This window comes from Caretta caretta, chromosome 8 (assembly GCF_965140235.1).
Source record: "Caretta caretta isolate rCarCar2 chromosome 8, rCarCar1.hap1, whole genome shotgun sequence".
In the NCBI taxonomy this organism is placed as follows: domain Eukaryota; kingdom Metazoa; phylum Chordata; order Testudines; family Cheloniidae; genus Caretta; species Caretta caretta.
Window position 1 is genome coordinate 53,326,251 of NC_134213.1, and position 18,213 is coordinate 53,344,463.

The 18,213-nt window shown below is 46.3% G+C and overlaps 1 protein-coding gene across 2 annotated transcripts in view; it reads right to left on the reverse strand.

The window, feature by feature from the left end:
- Nucleotides 1–6,145: 6,145 nt before the first annotated feature.
- The window catches only part of ACBD6 (acyl-CoA binding domain containing 6), a 142,299-nt gene continuing 130,231 nt past the window's right edge, over nucleotides 6,146–18,213 (reverse strand). For both annotated transcript variants that reach the window (XM_048860317.2, XM_048860318.2), the window contains 2 exons: nucleotides 12,714–12,744; nucleotides 6,146–7,120 (listed from right to left, as the gene is read on the reverse strand). In XM_048860317.2, the coding sequence (XP_048716274.1) occupies nucleotides 6,966–7,120; nucleotides 12,714–12,744 (186 nt within the window). In that variant the 3' untranslated portion in view covers nucleotides 6,146–6,965. The remainder of the gene's footprint in view (nucleotides 7,121–12,713; nucleotides 12,745–18,213) is intronic.

Here is an 18,213-nt window from a genome sequence, read left to right on the forward strand (position 1 = left end):
CAGTGTAAATTTTGTACAGTTCCAAAAGCAAAGTCTTGTTTCCTGGGAAAAAAAATAAATCATTAAAAACTTACTTATTGCCATGTGTCTTTGGAAAGCAAAACAGAACCTGGCGCATTTCTTTGTATTATGCCTCCTGTGCGTTGGCATGAGATGTGTATGGTCAAAACGAAAAGCTATGTGAAATAAATATGGAAAGTTCTTTAGCAGCTGATGTATCCTGCCTTTTCTTCTGTGCCGCGAGTTTAAATTAACGTTTCTCCTGCCCACAGACTGGAGACAAGCCGTAACTCTGTACCCTTCCTGTAGCACTTTTCATCCAAGGATCGCAAAGAGCTTCACCAGACGAGTGAACTGAGCAACATCTTCTGAAGTACTTTTGGTGCCGACCACTGTCAGAGACAGGATAACAGACTAGATGGACAACTTGTTTCCCCAAATCTGGCCATTCCTAAGCCTCACCATACTGCTGTGAAGTAGGTGTCTATTAGCTGCCCCCTGTTACCACTGGGGAACGCAAGGCACAGAGAAATTGAGTCTGAGATTTTCAAAAGAAGGGAAAGGAAGTTGGATGCCCAACTCCCACTGAGTTCCTTGGAACTCGGCACCTAACCCCTGAACCACCTTTTCAAAGCCTCTAGATCTCTCAGCGCAATGAGAACAGATCCCACAAATCCAAGCTCGAATGACTTACCATTTTAAAACCCTTTCTGTCACTGACCAAGAGAGGCCCTGCCTCAACCAGCTTCCTAGCTCCCCGCAAACAGGGCTCCGGCCAACAGGGGTGGGAAAGCACATGCACCGCTGCTGCGGGGAAGGGGCTGCTGGAAGAGATGCAGCTGAAGGAGGAGAGAGGGGGTGCGTGACGGCTGAGGACCGGGCTGAGGGGAGCTAAGCGCGTTGCGGGGGGGGTGCACTATACCAGACCCCTTTCTGCACCCCTCGGTGACTAGAGGTCACTAATAAATGGGCACTGTCAAGCCACTGAGTTTGTACAGTGCCTAGCACAAAGGGGGCTGGGTCCAAGTCTGGGGCACCTATACCTCTCCAACATGACCAGTAACAGGCTCTGGCAATAAGGCCTTCCTTCAAACATCCTGTCAGGAAGGGTCTCTTTGGGGGCCTCAATATTCACTTTAAAAACCAACCTGTTCAACACACCCCACAAAGCTCTGCATGGGCATCACCAAAGGGGCTGACGCCGAGAGGGAGAAGCAAACAGCTAGCAGCCATGTTGGCCTCTGCTGGGTTAGAAGGGGAAGGGTGGGAGCAAACAGGTAAGTAGAGACACTTCCTCTTCTGGCATCTAAGCCAGCCTCACTAGCTGGGATCCCACAGCGATGGGGGAGGGTGGATAAAAGTGCAAGCAGAACGGGAGGAAAACAGACACACAAACCGTTTTTCAAATGGTCCAAACAGCATCCTTTTGGCTGGCTACCTTTCCTCCCACCTTGCTGGCCCATGTTTACATGGAACATGACACTTGTTTCTGTAGCCATGGCTAGGTTTTCCCAGCCAGACTGGCCTTACAATGTTTCCAATTTTGTCAATTTGTAACCTCCCTCTTCCCCCCGCCACTATCCATTCCCTCTATACAGCTCAGCTCTTGGGGGAGCTGTTTGAGCCCCTCGCTCACTCTGTGACCTCTCCTGTTCTGGGGAATGAAGTAACAGGATGGACATTACTACAAAGCAGAAGCATCTGAGCAGCGTGTTCCCAGGCACATAACTGGAGTGCTGGTCATGGCGGGAGGTTCCTCTCCGCAGTGCTGCACGTTGCTTCTGCCTCAAGCTATGCTACTGCAATCCCATTGCCCTCAGTTGCATTTCGCTGGATATCAATGAGGGCAGAGCTGGTCTGGTACTGGATGTGCCGGGAAAGGGATTTCAGAAGCTAGAATTCCATTGGTTTTCCAGGAGGCCCTCAGCACATGGCTGCTTTGGTAAACAGAACAGGAGGGACAAGGGCTTTCCGTGCCTGAAGAAACAGAAATGATGAATACAAATAGGCCCCGTCTCCTACCACACCTCTCCCAGTTGGCTCTCTTAGCACTTCTGTATAGCCGCTTGCAGCCTTCCACCGCCAGCCACAGAGCAGAGCTGTGCACTAAGCCGCAGTAGCATGAAATAAACGACGCAGGAAAACGAATGCTTTGTCCATTTCAGGGGCCTGCCCACACACTACTCACACTTGCAGGAGTATTTAGAACTATATGGTTCTTGTGGAGCGAGGCCCTTCCTACACGAGGGTGTGGTGGCTTTATATATTTTAATCATTTTAACATTTAATGCTTCTCAATTAAAGTGATTTCCTGGAGTGGATGCCAAGCTTAGTTTGTATGCACATTAACCACTTTGTGTATCGGTAGTTAAAGGCACTGAGGGATTTAAACAGCAATCCACAAGGCTGCTGGGGAAAGGTTTGGCAGAATAAAGCAGATTATAAACAATAATATATGTCTCGCTCTCTTTTTTTTTGGAAGGGCTCCAAACTCACAAACAGACCTAAAGTGCTATAAACATATCCAGGCCTAAGCTCCTGAAATGTACTGCATGAAAGCTGTGGGCAATGCTGCTGCCACTTTTCATCCATGCGCACGTGTATTTTAAGAGAGCTTTTTATTACACAAACTGTCCATCAAATAGAACCTCCCTGAGGAAGATTAAAATGCAAACAGGGATAACCTTTGATGTGAAAGGAAAAATAAATCCCAGGCAAGGACAAGGTGGCTGCAGCATGTTAAGGCAATACAGGAAGGTGACCTTCCTATTCTTTAACCTCTACCCAGCTCCACTGTGGCACAAGACAGGGTCTTAATTTTGTACAACACTGCATCCGATCCAAAATAAACAGCAGTGTAACCACAGTGATCTTGGGTTTATATATCCCCCTCACATACGGATGGATGCAAAAGCAACTGACAAACTTTCAGTATTGTACAAACATATGTGCACAATATACCTATATACACGCACACTTGTGAGAGAGGGTAATATACACACTTCACACATATGGAGTTGAGATCTATATAATTAATTGCAGTCATGTGACAAATTGTGGAACCAGGTGATAAACTTGTTGTGTACCTTTGACCACCACACCAACTTATTTTGACATCCATTTATAAGCAATGCATCACCATCCGACGTGGGCACACTTTGCATGGTGTTGTGTTATTGACATTTCACATAGGAGGAGAGAAACTTTTGCACAGCCCCTTGCAGACACAATCATAAAGACAGAGCGATCTGGTCAGTCAGCTAAGTGTTTTCGAGTTTCCATCGCTCGGTCAGTGGAAGGCCTAGGTTAAGGAAGGCGACTCCTCCTAGCCATGCCCAATTTCACACCACTGTATTCCCAAGAGGAATGTTGGGGATATGCCATTGGATTCTCTAGAGCTTTAATCAAAAATGACTTGGGGGCAGGTGGGAGAGAGAACGCTTCAGTCTCTGTTGAAACATCTACCTTAAGTGACTGGAATTAAACACCATGAGTTGTGGTGCACAGGTAAACTTTAATTTTTAACAGCAACTATGTAAGAATTTACATACACTAATCCAGATAGTTTGTGGATATTTCTCCAGCTTCATCCTTTAAGCCTGATTGCCGCTGGTCCTCTTCTATTCTGTGGTTACCCTTTAACGTTCCCCTGGAGTTAGTGGAACTTCAGTAGGCAACTGCTAATGCTCAGCAGTGCGGCACATGCTTATCGCCTGGACGTACAGTCCCTCCAACGCTCTGCAGCTGTTATTTGGTTAAACACAGCCAGAGGTTAAGCAACTTCAGAGCAAACAGAAATGGACACATAAGAATCACAACCTTTTCTACCCTAAAGGAACCAATAATTTAAAAAATAATTGTGTATGAGTCCACAGCTCCTGCTGTTCTGCTTCTGTGGGATGAGCACCATTCACGACATTTCCTGGCTTTCACACACAACATAAAAAGTCGAAAGCAATAAGCTCGATTCTTATTCTGCACAGCAACTGCCAATTTATTTTTGGTGCCACATGGCTACATCTAATCCATACCAGATCATGACGTTCCTGATTTGAGAGCATGCATGTGTGTTTCTATGTTACTACAGCCACCTGGTGCAGTTGCCTTTAACGTATATCATACTTGTACTCACAGCCTGGCGGACCATACAATAGGACACCTTTGCGTAGCACATATGATTTCCTCCTGCTGTTTTATCCAAAGTGCACGAATTCTCCAATAAATATTTGTTTCTATCAAAATGTGCATCTGCTTCACTGTTTTGAATGGACTGGTTGTGTATATAAGCAAACGTGCTTATACGGCCCACCACACTTAAAAATGTAGCCCAGAAACCCAATTTCACGTTTAAAGTTTTCTTTGAGTTGTGAACTTCGAGCAGATCCAAAGCCCATTAAGTCAATGACAAGACTCCCATTTGGAGAAGAGGATTAAAATTCAAAATGATCTGAAGTAAATAGGATAAAATTCAATAAGGACAAATGCAAAGTACTCCACTTAGGAAGGAACAATCAGTTGTATGACTGCCTAGGAAGGAGTACTGCAGAAAGGGATCTGGGGGTCAATAGTTGATACAAGCTAAATATGAGTCAGCGGTGTAACACTGTTTCAAAAAAAGCAAACATAATTTTGGGATGTATTAGCAGGAGTCTTGTAAGCAAGACACAAGAAGTAATTCTTCCGCTCTACTCTGCGCTGATTAGGCCTCAACTGGAGTATTGTGTCCAATTCTGGGCACCACATTTCAAGTAAAATGTGGACAAATTGGAGAAAGTCCTGAGAAGAGCAACAAAAATGATTTAAGATCTAGAAAACACGACCTATGAGGGAAGATTGAAGAAATTGGGTTTGTTTAGTCTGGAAAAGAGAAGACTGAGCGGGGACATGGTAACAGTTTTCCAGTACAGAAAAGGTTGTTACAAGGGGGAGGGAGGGAAATGTATTCTCCTTAACATCTGAGGATAGGGCAACAAATAACAGGGACAGGGAGGTTTAGCTTGGACAATAGGAAAAACCTCCTGTCAAGTTAAGCATTGGAATAAATTGCCTACGGAGGTTGTGGAATCTCCATCATTGGAGATTTTTAAGAGCAGGTTAGACAAACACCTGTCAGGGATGGTCTGGATAATACTTAGTCCTGCCATGAGTGCAGGGGACTGGACTAGATGACCTCTTGAGGTCCTTTCCATTCCTATGATTCTATAAGCAGCTGATTTTAAAAAGTGCTAAGAACTCAGCAGCTCTCATTCACTTCTGGCTCAGGAACTACTTGGCTACAGTCATGAAAAAAAATCACATGGTAAATAAGGGGGAACATCTACCATCTTCATGTACTGCTAATCTGGGTTTTTCTCCTGGAAGCTCTGCAGTGCTACACTATTATGTGTATAAACAACCTTGTCTGCAACTGCAGAGTTTGGACCAGTAAATGGCTGCTATGGAGGGAGAGATTTTCTCACACACAACAAAGTACAGCAAATCTTGGTAGGTTTAACAAGGGTCTGGTGCCATATTGCAGCTATAGTCAATGGACCAAGGGACAATTCCCATTTGACTCAATGGGTCTCAGGCTTTGGATGCATTGTGGGAAGGAGATTGTGTCCAAGGAGTTCAGGTTCTACTCATTATAGTACAGATTCTCTAAAGATCCATCCACACTGTGTATCCTACTGGACTGAGGGGCTCTTAATAGTGCCATTAGGAGGCTCTCAGTGCAGTAATTTTCTGACAATAAAAACGTGGTTTGGTCTTGCAGTATAGGTAGGTCTGACCCACATTTTAAATGTCCCTGAACAGTGCTATCAGTGTAGACTTGGACCACAGCACTGTGACATGGTTAACACAAGTAGGGACCCCCCCACTAGCAATTAAACTGCAGTCATATACATATTCTCTGCACTTCCACAACCCCCTCCAAAACAGAAGCCATTCCTAATGGATCCTCAGCACTCTCTCCAAGGCCAGTTAGTTTCGGACAGATTCTTGGTGATTCTTACAGCTCACTAGCATCTGCACCTGCCCTATGGAGAGTTAAAAATGTGGTTCAAACCTATCTACACTACAAACCAAACCATGTTTTTACTGTCAGAGAACTACTTCCACATGACAAGGAGTTGGAGATAAAAGTAACTCACTGGTGACAACATTTTTACTCTGCAATATTTTCCCTTTAATAAGCAGTTGCATGAATGATAAAATCATATTTTGTGACTTCACTCAAGATACGGGCACAGTACTGACGTCTCTCCTCCTCTTACATCATTTATGGTGCACTAATGTACTTCATATCTAGAATACAGAGTGACACACACTAAAAACCCCATCATCTCCCATGGAACTGAGCAGGAGATTGCACTGGCTCAGTCTTTGTTTTTGTCATTTTCTTTTTGAAGAACACTTTCTGGAATACCCCTCTGAGTGGAGTGTGCTGGTACATCTGAAAGGCCCCAGTTCCAATCGCTTCACAGGAATCAGGCCACTACCCCTGTCCAAAGACCAGAAAGGAACAACGTATGACCTTGTGCTCTCTCTTATATTTATAGTATTTGTCTGGGCCAAGGGAAATACAGCTTCCCTCAATGGTACCACATCTGATTTCCCTAGATCTCATTTGGTCACATCTGAATCTTCAGTGCTGATTTGATCACCTCTCACTAGTCATGTATATTTTTCAAAAGAGCAGCCGCGTCTAAATATAGTCAGATGTTGTCTGAGTCCCCCCCACCCACCCAGAGCAGTAATAAATTCCAGAGCATGCAAAAATGGATTCTATTATGCAGTGTATACTCCTTCCAAAGACTTATGCTGGTAGATTTGCCAGGCACCCAGCCCTCCCAAACGTCATGCCCGACTCTCAAAAAACAATGCATATTAAAGAGGGTTGTGGGGGTTAGAATGGGGATGGGGTGGGGGTTATTGCCGTTTCTGTCCACTCTTGAAGCCCCGTGCTGGTGCAGTCCTTCTGGTTAGGTTTTGCCAGCCGTGTGCTGCTGCAGCAGGGAAGTGATTGCTTTACAGTCCGTCACCTCTTCAGGCAGGCAGCCTTCTTGGTCCAAGAGGGTGGGATCAGCTCCAGACTTCAGCAGCAGCTCCACAATGTCAAAAAACTCACAGGCGGAGGCTGGAGACAAAGGGTAGAGTTAATCTGATGTTACAATTCTGCAGCGATGGGCATTCAAGAGCTGCAACAGTGAATGCCAGCTGCCTCCAGGCTAGAGCTCAAGCATGGTACAGGACATCCTATACCCACACCGAACATCTTCTGGTGCTAGGAAATGCCATTTTGGCTTTTGGCAGCATATGGTAAATACTGCTTTGGGAAGCAATTAGCACAAATTATTTGGATTTTGATTTACTATTGCAATGGGAAGGGACACTACAAACTAGACATTTCTGTTTGTCCTGACCCTTGATATATGGTTTGGAACGAGAACTCGAGGGTTCCTCTGGAGTCCTGCCTCCATGAGAGCATGCATTTGCACACAGAACAAGGCAGGGCTTTTAGAGACCCCTGCTTCATTTCATACGCCCCTTAACCCATCCTGCAGCAGGAGGCAGGGCTTCTCTGGAGCCAGGTCTAGTTCAGAGATCATTACCGTTCTCTTGCTTCCCTGCCTCAGCCCATGACCTCCCCATTGAGACACACTTTCGATGTAAAAAGACATGTTATTCCACAACTCCACCTGAGCCCACCGCCCCATACATGCGGCTTGGTGCCCATTCGTTTCCAGCACAGAGAGGCGTTACTGCGAGGTGGAAACTACCAGGCAGGCATGAACAACTCCTTTTTTCAAATTCTCATTACTCGGCCAAAACCAAACCAAATTCCACCCCTCCCGAAGGGCTCCCTCCCTGCCAAACTGCCACTTCCTACCCTCACCCAATTCAACAAGGGCCTTTTTCAATAATAGGAAAAGAGCCGAGCCTGTTGACATTGTCTGAAGATCTGGCCCCTGGATTTTACCTTAAAATAACGTTGTGGCACAGACTTCCTGTAAGACTTAAAATGTCTCAGTGCTGATCTGCCTTCTGAGACTGTCAGGAGGGCAGTTTCCTGTCTGTTAATTGTTGGTTTTAATTATATTTCAGGCACTTTAACAAATTTAGCGGTTTACTCTTCTATGCCACTAGATGTAGTAATTAGTGTCTTTTACATTACACTGCAGTTTCCAACAGATCCAAGGGGACAAGCAGCAAAGTTTAATCAAAGTAAACTTGAGATGTGATCGGAGCTTATGTTAAAACAAGGAGTGACGGGACTGATGACAAAGCAGCAGGTAGGATGCAGGAAGAGAGAGAAGTGCCAAATGGAGCGGCACAGGAGAGAGCAACATCCAGCAAGACCTCAGGGAGCCTTTAGGAAAGGGGCATTTCCAGAGAGCTGAGGGAGCCATGCAAGGGAACCCAATATCATGGTTTCCCATGGAGGCAAGTCTGTGTGATCCTGAGCAGCTGGTCCTGAGACAGAGACATTTCAGAACCTGCATCTCCAGGGAAGTGACAGATCTTTATGAAATTGGCACCTCTACACTTCAAACGCGAAAGCGGTGCTGCTGTAGTGCTTCGGTGTAGACGCTACTGATGCCAGCGGGAGGGGTTCTCCTGCCTGCCTAGGTAATCCACCTCCCTGACAGAAGATTCGACACCAGGGGTTAGGTAGGTATAGCTTAATCTCTCAGGGGTGCTGATTTTTTACACCCCTGAGAGATGTTGTTATACCCACATAAGATTCGAGTGTAGACTAGCCTTCATTCTCTGTTTCAAATATACTGCAAAGAAAAATGGCTAGCTTTTGCACCAGCCGAGGGTCTGATCCTGAAGGGTGCTAAGTACCTCCATCCCCAAACGACTCTCAGCAGGTGTTCAGCACTTCTCGGGACCAGGCCCAACATGAGGCAATGTGTTGGCCCTGTTGCTATACTGGGAAATCCAAGTGGTCATCAGCCCATCTCAGAAAAGCATGAACAAGTCCCTGGAGGTTCGTACAGCTGCTGAATTTATGGCACCCTGGGAACCTCTATTTGTCAAGTGCCAGAGAGGTGGCCCTGACGCTGGCACAGGTGAAGATGAATTTTCATTCAGCGCAGTTCGCCTGCTGACTCCATTAATCCTCAGGGTTTTGATGATGAATTTCATTTTTTTTTATTTTCACTCCAACATCCCCTCCCACAGCACAGAATGAGCAGAACAGATGGTGCTTTACAAGGAAGACAGAGCACCCACGGGGATACAGAACCTGCCCACTCTGAAATCACGTGACTGCAAGTGCAAGGAGAAGCCTTGATTTCCTCTGGGAGACACAGAGGCAATGATTTTAGTATTCCCTGTGGGTGGGTGGGGGGGGGGGGAGCATGGTGAGGAGGAGCAGGAGACTAACAGGGCATTTACAAGGGAGACCATGCTCATACTGATCAACTCTGCAATAAGCACCGCATATAACCACAAGCACCAAATGCCCAGAAGCCACTGAATCCTACCCGGGAGCAAAGGCAGATGGGTGCATTTGGAACTCATAACATGCAGCCCATTTGGAAGGCACATACTGGAGTGTTGCCTCCACTTAACCTCCGATTAAACCCAGGGTCAGAGCCAATTGTAACGAGCCAGGATTTATAACCCATCTAGGACAGAGTTTGACACCTGCTGTAATCAGGAGAGCTGTCACCACAAGGACAGCTGTCAGACCAAAGTAACTCATAAAGGGGGATGGCTAAATCCCCCAAAACAGTCTCTGTCTTACTGTCCTCGCTCCTGGAATGTAACTGCTTCACAGTTTACTGTAAAGCTGCAACAAAAGGAGATACTGCAGTCAAACCCAAAAGGAGACACATTATTCAGGCTATCGTGTGTCTCTGTTGCAATTAATAACCCCATTATGCAGCACCAGCAACAATCATACTTGAGGATTTTCAGAAAATTTTAGTTCTAAGTAATAATCACTTGAGTCAAAACAATTTTTTAAATTAACTGGATCTTTTCAGGCTTCACATAACATATTACTAGTGCTACAGAACGGGGAGACGGAAAAGAGAGAAGAAACGTTTTACAGATTGAATTCAGACACATTCAGACAGGGAGAACAGGGAGGTAGAATGGACCCGAGTGGTACGGATCCAAGCAGGTGTTCTTGTGGATTAGTGATAGTGAAGGGGATGGGGAGTGAGCGTATACCCAAATGGTGGGGAAGGAAGAGGGAGGAATAAACATTGTGTCAGTATAGCAACTGAAGGTAAAATATTTTTCACTCTGAAAAGAATTTTTTATTCAAACTATACAGGTTTAAAAAAAAAAAAAAGGCTTTTTTGGCATGCACATATCGTGGCTTTTACTCCAAGGGAAACTACTGCCTTGATCATATTGCTGTCCAGAATTTTCACCAAGCGTTGGTACTGTAACTTAAATAAAGAGTAGAGAAAAAACATTTCCCTTTCCCCCCACAGTTACTCCGTGCACTTGACGGCACTTTGTGCAGAGTCATTTTCATGGCTTCCTCTGTACAGTCAGCGAGTTTCCCTTTTGTTTGTGTGGCTCTAAGACAAAGCAACAAGAGACCAAAAGAGACAAGGTGGGTGAAGTAATATCTGTTCTATTACCTCACCCACCTTGTCTCGCTAATATCCTGGGACCAACATGGCTACAACACATTGCATATAAGAGATCAAAATCACATTGTTTAAAAAATGGAAACTGTGATTATAACCCCCCTACCCCCGCAACTCGGCAGGGTGACGCAGGGGCATGTAGTAGTCCACATTACTTTACCTCATTTTTTAAAAATGACGAGGTTTTTAAGTTGACCTCTTTTAATTCTACCACCAGTGAATCTGATCAAAACCTCTGAAAACAAATAATATCATAAATATAATACAACTTGCCTCTTTTGCTTCAGGCAGATACTGCTGGATAGTCTGATCATGTGGCTGAGAAAATTACCAGTTAGCCCCAAAACTCATAACCAGTTTAATCACTGTAGATGGGTGCTAGGAGTCTGCACAAGGGGAAAGGTGAGGAGTCCTCCCCACAGGCTGGAGAGTGGGAGGGGAGATGCTATATGGGAGCTACTCCAGCCCAATGGCTAAAGTAGCCTCTGTCACCCTTGGGCCCCCTCTGCTGCAGGAAGGATTGGAAGACCCGGCCCTCTCCTCTTGTGCAATGAAACTGCATGCATCCCACAGCTACGAAACCATCTGCACCTATGCACCAGGTGGTAGGATCTGCCCCTTAATAAGGAAAGGACAAAGCTCCGATTGAGACAGACAAAGAGAAAGCACAACGTGAGGATAAAAGGTGACTAAGACAGTGTTATTCAGACAGCAGAGCCACCACTGTTTGTTAAAATAAGCAATGATCTATTTCAATTGGGGTGACAGGAATGGCTGTGTTTGAAATAAGAGGAACAATGGACTGTACATGAAGGGGCATGTGGGGAAAAGTCACAAAGTATCACACTGAATGAACCCTGTGTCCAGACACCCCAGAATTTAGGCAGATTTAGATCCAGATCCAAACTCTGCATCTTGGGCTGATCTCTACAATCATTTTGCTATCCTGTTGCTGTCCTTGTGGAACGGGTCTGAAGGAGGACCAGGCACAAATACTACCCGAGCGACAGGTGTCACTAATTACACAGCGATTATAAAATGACGATAAATTATTTAATTTAGGAAAATATTCTGGTAGATTTATCAGCCTTTTTTTGTTCACTCTCTGCACATCAGCACTGTGTATCATTTTAGTCTCTGTCTCTTTTGTATCGATCACAATTTTCACTAGAAAGACTATACAAAAACTTTAGACCCTCAAGTCAGGTTTTTACAAGTCAAAGCTAATTACGATTCAACTGCAGGAGTGACACATGCCATAGTTTCAAGAAGTAGGAGAGATGCTCTTTGTTTGTTAAGTGCAGAACCTCTGAGGCTGGTGCTGCCAGCGTAAGCTAGGCTTGTAACTTGTTCATTGTCAGTTCAAGCCACGGCAATCTTCTCTAAAAGAAAAATTCACTGTACTGTTTCTGCAACATCCTCCTGTCCCACACGGCTTGTCCAGGATAGGAAAGCCAGTGCTCTTTGATATGATTCCTCCAACGCTTTACTGCTAACAGGTCCAACAGCCACATTTCTGGCAACTGAGATTCCTTGGTATGCTACACACTACCCTGCATCCGGAACAGGACTGCAAAAGACTTTATACAGAAAGTGAATCACTAATCAAAGGGAAAAGGAAGGCTTCACAGTGAGATTTAAGGAAGGGAACTGAGTCAGCGAGTGCAATGGAGGAAGAGTGTCCCAAACATGGGCAGATGGAGCAGTCCAAGTGAAGAAAGCCCTGTTAACCATGCGGAGTGGAGGAGACACAGAGGGAGCCAAGAATGGAGAGAAAGAAGGTGAAGGTGGGGTCCAGACAGCTGTTAGGAGACAGTAAAGGTGAGAGAGGATGGGGCCTCCCCCAGTGTAGTCCACAGTGCTACCAGGCCAACACCAGCACATTAATATGATGAGATTCTAAAGATCACTTGCTGAAACATTTGCACACCACTTTCCCACACTTTTCACTAGGATTTGCTGTTGGAGTTAGCCGGCCTGGTTAATCCAGCTCCAGTTTCTGGACAGCTCCCTGCTTCCACTTCTTCTGAAATTTGCTTTACACATATTGTTTATTCAAACAGAAAACTCATGCAGTTAATAGGCAAACATGTAAATCCAAAACCAGCTTACCATAATGCAGTGCGGTCTGGCCTTCGTCATCCTGAAAAACAAAGAGACCTGGGTTTAGAGGCACATGCAGGTTCTAGGGGTATAAATAAGTTAACAACTAACCAGTCAGAGCAATTTATTAAATTAACGAGACAACTAGCACACAGCACCATGCTAAACAGCAGTCAGAATTCTACTGCATCTTCTGCCTTTCATGGGCTCAGCACACTGTGAACACACGTCAGCAACTCATAAGAATGCCTAGTGACATCACAACGTCAGCGTAACGCAGTTCAGAGCACGGATACTTCTAACTCCGAAAAATCAAGGATTCTAGCACGACAGCCAAATGCGGGGTCCCTGGCCAGTCCTGCGACTGCAATGCAACACTGGAAGGAAGGAGGCTGAGTGCATTGCCAGAGGTGCTCTCCAAGCAAGATCTCTGACAGCTGTTCAGGTGAAGGCAAAGCTCCCAGGCAGCTTTTCATAATTATTAGAGGGATAACCTCAATATCAAAGCCAATATTTCTTCTCTCAATAAAGCAGGCTCTATGAGCCAAGACTGCATATGTGCTACTGCTTTAGTGCAAAATGGATGCAGTCTTAGCCTCAGAATTCCTGCTGGCAATTAAGGGTAATATTTTCAAAGTAGACTAGGTGACTGACTATGCTCCTAGGTGACTTAGGAGCCTTTCACTTTTGAAGATTTCCCCCTAAATCATTACTATATGAAGAGCTTTGAGAGATGTTTATGATTAATATTAAAAATGAATTCTTGTGCAGTTTTCAGAAGTCAGTGCAAAACTGTCCCCCACCCAGCTGGTCAAACAAGTACAGAAAAACATAACATCAGTCAAACTGTGTGAGTCCTGCGCTGTGCTGTGCTGGTTCACGAGAGCCAAGGGGAAGAGCTGCAGAGAGCCTCTTCTCCTTGTGCAAAATTCCATCATAGCGTGGGTATCTCAGCATTGTTAGAAGCATGTGCAGCTAATGGATCAGCCTGCACAGCACACCCCCAGGGGAACACAGCCGGCAAGTTCAGAGGCACATACAGGTCTCGAAGCTGAAAAGCACAAATGCAGTCACCAGAAGCCAGTGCTTGCCAGCAGATGGTGGGTATGCATGTTGCACCTGCTAGAAAGAGCAGCAGCGAGCACCCCACAGTGCAGCACCCTGAATAGCAGGATGCTCGTGTCGGAAGATGAACCAGTTGCATCTCTGCTTCCCATTGAGTTATTAGCCACAGCAGGATCTGGCTCTTTGCAATGCTCTCCTTTAACCCCCATTGATTTGCAGAATTTTAATCATAATTTGGTCACTTTTTAATAACCATCTTCTTTGGGGTTATACTGCAAGCTCTGCAGCCTGTCCTGCCCTCTGAAGCAGTGAAAGAGAAAAGAACTGAAAAATAAACTGAAAACACAAAACTGACTGTTTGGAGATTTGTGGTTTCTGAGCATTTGTTGACAGACCAGAGATTGCTGTCACATTTTTCAGCCTAGGAGATTAGGAACAACTGTGTTTCAGGAGATTCTGCATTCAAATTGGAACAGACAAGTATTTCTGTCCCAGCCCAGGTCCACACCTAAACTTAGGTCTACCTAGCTAGGTTGCTCAGGGATGTGAAAAATTCACACACACCCCAAGAGATATAACTAAGTCAATCTAAATCCCGGTATATACACAGCTAAACTGATGGACGAATTCTTCCCTCAACCTACCTTTCGCCTTGTGAGGGGGTGGATTTACTACAATGGAAAAACCTGTTGCTGTAGTAAGCATCAGCACTACAGCGGTGTAGTTGCAGATATGCTGCTGTAGTGCTTGTAGTGTAGACAAACCCCCAGGAACAACAGTACTGCAGCTTAAGCATCAAAAAGGGCCTTGTCCCTTTTCCTCTGAGTTGCTGTAGCGAGTGCAAACTTAAGAACATAAGAGCAGCCATACTAGGTCAGACCAAAGGTCCATCTAGCCCAGTATCCTGTCTTCCGACAGTGGCCAATGCCAGGTACCCCAGAGGGAACGAACAGAACAGGTAGCCATCAAGTGATCCATCCCTTGTTGCCCATTCCCAGCTTCTGGCAAATAGAGGTTAGGGACACCATCCCTGCCCATCCTGGCTAATAGCCAATCATGGAATTATCCTCCATGAATTTATCCAGTTCTTTTTTGAACCCTGTTATAGTCTTGGCCTTCACAACATCCTCTGGCAAGGAGTTCCACAGGTTGACTGTGCGTTGTGTGAAGAAATACTTCCTTTTGTTTGTTTTAAACCTGCTGCCCATTAATTTCATTTGGTGACCCCTAGTTTGTGTGTTACGAAAAGGAGTAAATTACACTTCCTTATTTACTTTCTCCACACTAGTCATGATTTTACAGACCTCTATCATATCCCCCCTTAGTCGTCTCTTTTCCAAGCTGAAAGTCCCAGTCTTACTAATCTCTCCTCATACGGCAGCTGTTCCATACCCCTACTCATTTTTGTTGCCCTTTTCTGAACCTTTTCCAATTTCAATATATCTCTTTTGAGATGGGGTGACCACATCTGCACACAGTATTCATGATGTGGGTGTACTATGGATTTATACAGAGGCAATATGATATTTTCTGTCTTATTATCAATCCCTTTCTTAATGATTCCCAACATTGTTACATTTTTGAGTGCCACTACACATTGAATGGATATTTGGCGAGGATATGTAAATTTATATCTATAGTATACACTACACAGAAAATAACAGAGGTAATTAAGGACAACATTCACTGACTATTCAACACTAAGGGCTTGGCTACACTTGCGAGTTACAGCACAATAAAGGAGCCCCAGGAGCACTAGCTCACTACCCGTCCACACTGGCAAGGCACGTAGAGCGCTCTGACTCCACGGCTACAGCGCTGCTGGTCTCCACCTCGGCAAGTGGAATAACGTTTGCTGCGCCCCCGCTGGAGCGCCGCGGCGCCATTAGGGACGCCCTGGTCCTATAGTGTGCTCTGATCAGCCTCCAGAAGTGTCCCACAATGCCTGTTCTAGCCACTCTGGTCATCACTTTGAACTCTACTGCCCTGCCCTCAGGTGACCAACCGTCAGACCTGCCCTTTAAATCTCCTGGGAATTTTGAAAATCCCCTTCCTGTTTGCTCAGCCAGGTGTGGAGTGCTCTCAGCGAATCTTTCCAGGTGACCATGCCTCCACACGCCAGGCGATCCCCAGTATGGAGCAATGGCGAGGTGCTGGACCTCATCAGTGTTTGTGGGGAGGAAGCTGTCCAGTCCCAGCTGCGCTCCAACCGTAGGAATTACGATAACTTCGGGCAGATATCAAGGGACATGATGGAAAGGGGCCATGACCGGGAGGCACTGCAGTGCAGGGTTAAAGTTGAGGAGCTGCGGAATGCCTACCGCAAAGCCTGAGAGGCAAACAGCCGTTCCGGTGCTGCCCCTGCGACCTGCCATTTCTACAAAGAGCTGGACGCGATACTTGGAGCCAACCTCGCCTCCACTCCGAGTACCACCATGGGCCCTTCAAAGCCCAGTTCAACAAGGCGGGAGGAGGAAGAGAAGGAAAGCGGGAGCGAGGGTGCTGAGGTGGAGGAAGACACCCCGGAATCCCTACATGCATGCAGCCAGGAGCTGTTATCAAGCCAGAAGGAAGGTAGCTGGTCGTGGCAGCCAGTGCTTGGGGAAGGACAAACACCAGAGGAGGTGCCCAGTAAGTGGCTTTTATTTTGGGAAGGAAGTTGTTCGGTGCAGGCTCTTGGAGCGAGGAGGGTTAGGGCCGTATGCATGCCTAGATGCAGAACAGGGTGTTGATGTGCTCTCTCACATCGTGGTAATCGGCCTCAGTGATCTCTGCAAAGGTCTCAACCAGAACTTGGGCAATGCGCTTGCGCAGGTTTCTCGGGAGAGCCACTGTAGTCCTTATCCCAGTAAGGCTAACTTGTCCGCGTCACTGTGCCGTGCGGGGCGGGGGGACCATTGCTGCACATAGGCAAGCTGCATATGGGCCAGGGTGGAATCCACATTGGAGTAGAAGACCCTCCCTTGCTTCCCAGGTCACCCTCAGCAGCGAGATATCTTCCAGGATGAACTCATCCTGTGGAAAATGTGGGGACAGTGTTCAGTATAGGGGCCCCCTGCAGCTGTTGGCTCTCCCCAAGGCACAGAAACCCAGAGGACAGTACAGCCGTGAAACAATCAGTCACGCTTGACCCTGTACTTACTCACCATTTTGGGGCTCCCGTGGGTTATGTGCGCTCGCTTTGGGACGGGCAAATTATGCTATTGTGTAGACAGTGCTTGCCCTTAAGTACGGGGGAATCATAACTCCAACTGGTGTGAACAATGCTGCCTCTGTTAAGTGTTGCATTTTGCCTTTACAGATGCAAGCTTGAGATCTCAGCCATCCGTGTTATCACCGGCCAAAAGACTCCAAAGAATCAGAAAGAGGCCACGTAGAAGCAAGGAAGACGTTACATGAAGTAATGCCGCATTCAAGTAATGAAAATCGAAAAGTGCTGGAGTGGCGAGACAGAGAAAGGAGGATCGGCCAGCAGAATGAGGAGCGCTGGCAGAAAAGTACAGTGCTCCGGCAGCAAAGCACGGATCGGCTGATAAGCATCATGGAGCGCCAAGCGGACTCGATCCAGGCGCTTGTAGCCATGCAGGTGGAACACTACCGTGCCCGACCCCCCCTGCAGCCCTTGTCCCAAAACTCTTTCCCTTGTGCCCCCATGTCACCTCCAACCCACGCTCCCCAACATCCGGGTTCTTACCGCCACCAGCTGCCTCCCCAACACCTGTAGCTTCACCACCCAGCCCTGAAAACTACGACTCTTACCCACTGCACTCAACCCTCATCACCATGCAGTATAGCCATCTTGAAGTGCAGCACTCACTGCATAGCACTCCAGACAGGAAGGCTGAGTATGATAACAGGACATATGCAAATCTGTGATTGTACCGTTCCCCACCCCACCCCCTTGCCCTTTCTGTTTCCCAAGCAGTTGTGTTTCTTTTCAATAAATGAATTTTCTTTTCAATAAATGGATTTTTTTGGCTTTGAAAACATTCTTTATTATTGCATAACGTAAAAGATACCATAGCCCAAGAAAGAAACAGGCACTGCAAGTCAGCGTAGCAAACACAGATTCCTACTAACATTGGAACCACTGCACTTCACTCCCGTGCAGGGCACCAGACATTACTGGTGGCTTTCAGCTTCAAATTGCTCCCTCAAGGCATCCCTAATCCTTGCAGCCCCGCGCTGGGCCTCTCTAATAGCCCTGGTCTCTGGCTGTTCAAATTCAGCCTCCAGGTGTTGAACCTCCGAGTTCCATGCCTGAGTGAATTTTTCACCTTTCCCTTCACAAATGTTATGGAGGGTACAGCACATGGATATAACCGCGGGGATGCTGTCATCAGCCAGGTCCAGCTTCCCATACAGAGATCACCAGCGGCCCTTTAAACGGCCAAAAGCACACTCCACAGTCATTCTGCACCGGCTCAGCCTGTTGTTGAATGGC